The sequence below is a fragment of the Stegastes partitus genome, unplaced genomic scaffold (genome assembly GCF_000690725.1).
Source record: "Stegastes partitus isolate 25-593 unplaced genomic scaffold, Stegastes_partitus-1.0.2 Scaffold726, whole genome shotgun sequence".
Taxonomy (NCBI): Eukaryota; Metazoa; Chordata; class Actinopteri; family Pomacentridae; genus Stegastes; species Stegastes partitus.
The window spans coordinates 20,852-28,410 of record NW_007578457.1 but is presented as its reverse complement, the minus strand read 5'-3'; the positions used below and the strand labels follow the sequence as shown (position 1 = coordinate 28,410).

Sequence of the window (7,559 nt, the reverse complement as noted above, 5' to 3'; positions counted from 1 at the left end):
AGTCAGAGTGAAGCTGGGCGGATCTGACTCCGTGGACACGACAAGAACCGAGATAACTGAAGTTAGATGCTGTCTCAGGGAGACGATGGAGACGTGAAGGTTTCTGAAGGTCTGTGCAGATGGAGGTCTCTGGTTTTATAAATGATGTTCTGATGAGGAGCCTTTGTGTCCTCCTGTGTGGTATCAATATGAGCTTTGGGCGGTTCTGATAAAATAATCGAAGGCAAAGTCTGAACCAGGTCGGGTTTAAATGTGGTGCGTAGAGTTCTGTCACAAAGAAGAAGAACAACAACAGAACATTCCTGATCCAGTAAATCTCTACCACAGAACAGGCGGTTCTGTTCAGCAGCCGTGTGTTGGGTTCTGGTGCTGCTCGAGCCTCTGTGTGCATCAGTGTGTTCATCCAGCCCTAATCTGGCCTCCGAGCTCTGGAAAGATCCCGAGGCCAGAAGATAGTCCTGGACAACAAGGAAAACACGCTGCGACCGCACGCCATCCAGCGGAGACGCTAATCACACGGCAGGAAGTTTACGCTTTGTAAAAATATGCGTTATTTGTCTTAGCCGTGGTTCATGACTGGCTGAGCCGCCGGCATGAGGGAGGCCATTTTCTCCAGTGTTTCTGGACGTGGACCACAGAACAGCCAACACCCCTGTCTATCTTTAGAGCAGGAATCCACCCAAGAGCTGTCAGTCCAGCAGCCAGATCCAGGACTGCTAAGACTCTCCAGACCCCCACACACGGCCCAGCCCAGAACAGCGCCGCTCAGAGACGTCCACACACACACACTGGGCCTCGGTACCGTCCGACGTCGAGGTATTCGCTGGAAGAAAGTAAATAAATCAGGCCTCTGCATCATCGGCGAGGATTACGTAAGAGCCGCTCGCCCACAGAACGCTGCAGCGAGGAAAACCAAAAACAACCTCTTTTTTCTGATGGCTGATTTATCTGCTCTGAACGTTAACTCAATACCTAATTTTTCTTGGACGGCGCTTTTGTTTTTCCAAGTGCTGAGAACCGTGTTTAAAAAGGTCAAAGAAATAATGGTTTGAAAAAACGAGTCGCATTAAATATGTGAAATAGAAAATTACTGCTGCTGAAAAAGAGATTAATGACGCTGCTGTGGCTCCGTGGATCTCACCGGGCCGCGGGCCGGAGCACCTCATAAATCAGGAATCAGGGCGCTGGTGTTTGGCTGATGGTGTCGGAGCACAGAGCTGATCTGGATGCAGCTTTAATCTGGTGTCACATCAGAAGCCTGAGGCGGCCGATGATGCTCTCTGCTGTGATCAGTCTTGATCGCATTGATCAGCGGCTACCTGTGAGGTGAATCATACATGTTCCTGGTTTATGTTCGATCCATACCTGAAGGTCCAGAGCAGGAGCAAGTCTGTGTTTGTTGGTTGTTTCTCAACAAGCAGTGAGAAGACGTGTAAACACTGATTTAAATCCTTCTCCATAAATTACTCATCGATCATTTCCACTTGCCTAATTATATGATATACTATTTCTGTTTATGCATATTAGATACGACGAGATGCAGTGATGATACCAACAATTTATATATCTATAAACACACACACACAGTGAGGAAGCAGAAGGAGACTAGTCAGTACCTGATGGGTACCAGTCGGTTAAAACATCAACCAGAGCTCCTTTACCTGGTGCCGTAGGTCCAGCCCCTCTCCATCCATGTCTTATGCTGTATTCAGTGTTTTATCCGGTAGATCAGTCAGAACCTCCTGGACGACGTCTACATGCAGCTTTTAGGCCCGTTTTCAGAAACAAGTCAGTAAATGCAGAAGTGTGATTGTGTTGCAGCGTTGAGGGGATCTCCTGCTGCTCGCCGGTTTTCTGACAACACTTAAACAGCACTCATGGATTTTGTAGCTTTTACAGATATGTTCCCTCGGATCACTTCAGGGCTGGAGCTGGGACAGACTCCAGGCCCGCCACCCTGCTGAGGACCAGGCGGGGTGTAGATGATGGATGGACGCATGTTAGAGGTGTTCTAGGATCAGCAGAGATCAGGAGGCCGATCAGACACGTAGTCTTCTCCACATAGTGTTTGGGGAACCTCACATGTTCTCTTTGTGAGACATGAGATCAGACAGAACCTTATTGATCCATTTGGTACCTCAGAGAACCTGTTGTTGTAGAAGCAGCACCGACAGAGACAGCAGCTCAGCTCAGGTAGTGAGAGCAGCAGTAGACAAGGAAGCACACTGTTGGATAGACCAGCAGCACCGTGTGAGGAAAGTAGTAATAATAATAATATAATAATAATAATGATAATACTAGTGATAATAATAATAATAATATGTCATAACCAAATCCTGATATTAACGAGTCTGATAAAGGAGTGGGAGGAAGTTTAATGCTGGCAGCCCTAACACGCATTTATCTGATAAATGTTGTCTTTATTTATTTTATTTTATTTTATTTATTAACAATGATCTAGCGACCCCCATGGGGGTCCTGACCCCCAGTTTGAGAACCCTGCTGTGAACCGGCCTGACTGGATGTTTAATGGCTGCTGGCTGTGGAGCCAACAGCAGGCTTCAGGTGAAGCTCTGCAGGCAGCGTCTCCCCAGACCACCAGTAATGCTAACGGTGGCTTAGCAGCAGTGTTAATGCTTCAGACAGCAGCAGCAGCTCCAGCAGCTCCAGCAGCTCCAGCAGCTCCAGCAGCTCCANGCCGTGCGGCTGCAGCAGGCCCGAGTTTAACGGAACCGTCTGGAAAAATACTTTATTATGATCCGGTTCTGGTTCAGAAACTCTGGGCCTTTTTTTAAATGATCTTTTATATTTAATTTTTCTGACCGTTCAAGTTTCTCATATGATGTTATATATTATATTATATTATATTATGTTATATTATATTACATTATAGTATATTATATATCACATTATATATTACAATAAAATATATAATCGGATATTCTATATATATCATAATATAATGTAGAATATCAGATTATATATTATCTGATATATAATAATACAATAATCTGATATTATAACATAATATATATTATCATGTTATATATTATAACATGATAATGTATATTATAATATATAATGTGATGTTGTGACAGTGACCAGAACCCTCTGACCATCGGCCTCATTATTTTAATAGCCTAGCATATAACCTATACTGTATCCTGTATATATAACTTATCTTATTTTTTATACTTAAATCTCTTCTATTTTTCATTTTTTTGCTCTTTATTTTGTACTTTATTATGTATGGCACTGAAGGAGCTGCTCTCAATCTCATTGTACTTGTGTATAGTGACAATAAAGGCATTCTATCTTCTATTCTATCTAATATAAGCTATAAATCTGCTCTTTACGCACCAGAGGCCGGAGCGGTCCGGTACCGGAACACTGCTGTAACCGTGTGAGGCTAGATGTGTGGAGATGTTTTATTCTGGGGGTTCTACTCGTCCATGTCTGCCCGTGGACATAAAGGCCGTTAAACGGAACCCTTTACAGACTCCAGAGAACTAAAACATGTTCCACCGTGTTGAAGGTTCTGCTGTCAGAACCCTAACCAGCTGTTGAGCAGCTGGTTAGGGTTCTGACAGCAGAACCCTAACCAGCTGCTGAATGTTCCTCCGTCTCACCTCTCCGTCCCGTGCAGGCTACGACGCCCCGGGCTCGGTGCTCCTGTCCCCGGTGCCGCACCAGATGATGTCCTACATGAACATGGGCAGCCTGTCGCGGACTGAGCTGCAGCTCCTCAACCAGCTCCACTGCCGCAGGAAGCGGAGGCACCGCACCATCTTCACCGACGAGCAGCTGGAGGCCCTGGAGAGCCTCTTCCAGGAGACCAAGTACCCGGACGTCGGCACCCGGGAGCAGCTGGCCCGCAAGGTCCACCTCCGGGAGGAGAAGGTCGAGGTGAGGCGCGCTCTGGCTGCTTGTAAACCCGTCCTCAGTCAGCGGACCGGGCTCGTGTTTGTAGGTGTAGCTGAGTTCTGCTGCAGCGGAAACATTTAATCTGTGCGTGAATTAAACTGGACCGAACATGTGGGAGCAGGGTCTGATCCGCTAACCCGAACCCTCAGCCTGCTTCAGCACCAGAACCATTACTGTTCATCTTTATATTAATGCAGTGAAATGCAGAGAAACTGGATTCTGACCGTGTTTCCTGCTCAGAACTTTAACTCAGTCTGGATCTGATTCAGTTCCTGTCTTTGGTTTGTTTGTTATTGAGCTGATTATTTGATTTAGAAGAAAACAGGACGTGAACGAACACATCACGATTTATTATTATTATTAGTAGAATAGAATAAAACTTTATTGATCTCTTCGGTGTAAACCTCAGAGAAATTGTTAAATAGTATTATTATTATTATTATTATTTTTATGGACGGGTAGAACCAGCAGGACTTTGTGGACCTGATGCTCGGAGCAGCAGCCGTGTTAACCAGCAGAACCACGTGTACTGAACTCCTCCAGCAGCTTGTATTCATGGTGTTCTGGTATGTGGGTGGAGGAGCTGATACAGCAGCAGGTTCTCACAAGCTGTTTAAAAAACTAAATCATAAAACGGTGAAGATGACTTGCGTCAGATCTCCACGAGTCGGAGTGTAGTCTGGGTTTCACATGGTTCTGAGGTCCAGCAGGTTAGTTATCCAAACTAAACGAACCAGTTCTACCAGAACCGTGTCAGGATGAAACTCTGATGTTCCTCCGTAAACATCTGATCAGATCCAAGTTAAAGGACCAGGGCTCTGATTCCAGGTCTGGTTTTCCATGGTTGCTGAAATGGACCAGGTTCAGGTGTTATATAAGAACCACGGCGGCTCCGGTCCAGAAAACCATCAGATGAGTGTGTATTTGCTCACATGTAGCTTATATGTGAGCTGTGGTTGGGCTTCCCTCTGATAGCTGGGCTGCTCTGGGCTGCAGGTTCCCCTTTTGGTTCTGATCACGTCCTCCTGGGTTGGGTTCTATCAGCTCTGTTTATCTGGATTTCTTAGTCATGTGCAGTAATTAGCAGGGACCACTGTGAGCTGGAAGTCCACCTGGAGAGGTGTTAGAACGGAACCAGAACAGTGCTGAGGGAGGCTAGAACATGACCCAGTCCTCTGCTGGGTTCGACAGGCCACGGTACCGAGTCTGGTTATTGATTTGTGACGATCTGCCTCTTTTTTTTTTGTTTGTATTTTTACTCACTCAAATAGTACATTATTTATTTATCTATATATTTATATATCTATATATCTATATCTATGTATATCTATATCTGTAGTTAGAAGTGCATGTAATTTGACAGCACGGTACCGATAATGCAGCTCCAGCTGACGGTTCCGTTTACTGCTGCGGCCGGTCCACGAACACATGATCGTGCTCGTGTGCTGCTGTGTCGGAAAAACTGGACCTCTACAGAATCCAGAACTTCGGTTCCTCTTCAGTCTGATGTGATCCATCAGCAGAACTCGGTCCGCTTAGTTCTGTTCTTCTGGCATAAAACATCTGAGTATCAGTTAGAACAGGATCGGTTCTTCTGACCAACAGAAATATTAATAAAATTCTGAATACACGATTTATTATTATTTTAAAGCGACGTTTGTGTATCAGCGGCTCTGAAGCAGCGTTTCCTCCCCGCCTGTCATTAGTAATCACTATATATTATTATTATTAATAATAATAATAATGATAGGAATACATATAATAATACTAGTACTACTAATATATATATATATGTATGTAATAATAATAATAATAATAATAATAATAATAATAACAATAGTAATAATGTTCTTTGCTCCAGTGAGGCCGGGGCCCGGAGCCTGGCCCGGGGCCTGGCCCGGAGCCTGGCCCGGGCCCGGAGCCTGACCCGGGCCCGGGCCCGGAGCCTGGCGGCTGGCGGCTGGATGCTGAGCTTCACCGTTTGAACGCATTTTAATGTAAATGAGCGGATAAAGTCTGATGAGTCCGTTCGGTTATATTATTAGAACAGAACCTCATCAGCGAGGTTCTGTTTGAGCTGATAAATCCGTTCGTTTTATTCTTTATTATTTCCAACACTTTACACATTAACGGAACCAGCACAGGTCCAGTCTGCTCCGCTCACCACCACACATATGGATAATGAAGGCCTTTATTCGGAACATTTCCGGTCACCAGGTCCGGCTGCAGAGCTGCTGCTTTATGGACATTAACGTTTGTTACGGTCCCGCTGCCCGACCGGTTCCGTCCCAGAACAACTTGTTTGACATCACCATACATTTACATTTACATTTAGTAACGACATTTAAATTCGTTACGTGAAAATACAAATTAAATCCGCGTGAAAACCAACAGCCGACTGGGTTCAGAAGGACGGTTTATCAGAATCCACCAGAACCACGGAGGGGCGGCCTCTGAGCAGCTCCGGCTTTATCTTAAATTATATATTAAATTATAACTAAAATAAAACAATGAGAATGACCATTTACATGATGAATTCTGGTCCAGTCGGACCATCTTAAATCCTTTTTTTTTAATAAAGTCAAACCCATTCCTGTTAAAGGAACCGTTTAAATGCTTCACAGCGGAACCAGCCGCTGGACGAACAAATGAGAATCAGACACCGTGTCCGTGGTGGCCATCGGTCTGCTTTAATATGTTCTGCTCGTCCTCCGGACCGGGTTCTCCTAGTTTCTGCTAAATTAAAGTGAGCGCGTCCCCGGCAGCCGGCAGCGCGCAGACAGGACGCAGGATGGACAGGAACCAGAATCACAACATTTAATATCCATAGAAAGGTCACAGAACATCACGATATATTCAGACGTGTGGCGGTCCGCGGGCCGGTACCGGTACAAACGACTTAAATTAAATATAAATACGGGACACGTCAGTATAGGATGCCGGTATGTACACCTGTGCAACAGCGAGCCGTCCAGTCCTGTGTGCTCAGCATCAGCTGTCCGACTCCACGTCGCTTTTGCTCTCCTCCGGCTTCTCCGCCGCCGCCGCCGCCGCCGCCGTTTTGGGCGCTTTGCTCCATTTCTGAGAGTTCTCCGACTCCTCCGAGGAGGAGCGCTTCTGCCGCCGCCACTTGGCGCGTCTGTTCTTGAACCAAACCTGAGCGGCACAAGAACACAGCGTTAGTGTCTGATGGCTGGGTTTGTGTCTGTAACTCGGTTCTGGATAATATAGATAATACAGCAGTCTGTCCCCATAGAGCCCAGAACCCTCCTGGTCCAGCATATTTAACACCGAACCGCTGCTACGCGCTCTCCGGTTCCGCCACCGAGCAGCTGATCACACCGGTTCCGTTTCTCACACATTCTCCTTCTACAGTGGTTCTGTGGGTCGTACCGCTCCTCCGGGTTCTCTCACATCACAGGCCTGCAGCCCGTCTCAGAACCGAACTTCTGCTTTTAGCATTATTATTATTATTGTTTCTTATTATTGTTTATTATTATTGTTTTTGATTATTTCTGTTATTATGTTTACAACAAAACACCTCAAAACTCAGTCATCTGTAATTACAGCCCGCCTTCACATGTCCCTGCTTATTATTATTATTATTATTATTATTATTATTATTATTATTGTTG

At 45.4% G+C, this 7,559-nt stretch overlaps 2 protein-coding genes across 2 annotated transcripts in view; one reads left to right on the top strand and one right to left on the bottom strand.

The window, feature by feature from the left end:
• Window positions 1–66: 66 nt before the first annotated feature.
• LOC103364184 (homeobox protein goosecoid-like) lies at window positions 67–5,909 on the top strand. The gene is made up of 3 exons (XM_008291211.1): window positions 67–109; window positions 3,647–3,962; window positions 5,786–5,909. The coding sequence occupies exons 1-3, from the start codon at window positions 67–69 to the stop codon at window positions 5,907–5,909; spliced, it is 483 nt and encodes a 160-aa protein (XP_008289433.1).
• Window positions 5,910–6,727: 818 nt separating this feature from the next.
• The window catches only part of gsc (goosecoid), a 2,932-nt gene continuing 2,100 nt past the window's right edge, over window positions 6,728–7,559 (bottom strand). The window contains exon 3 of the mRNA XM_008291210.1: window positions 6,728–7,080. Coding sequence (XP_008289432.1) covers window positions 6,916–7,080 — 165 coding nt within the window. The 3' untranslated portion in view covers window positions 6,728–6,915. The remainder of the gene's footprint in view (window positions 7,081–7,559) is intronic.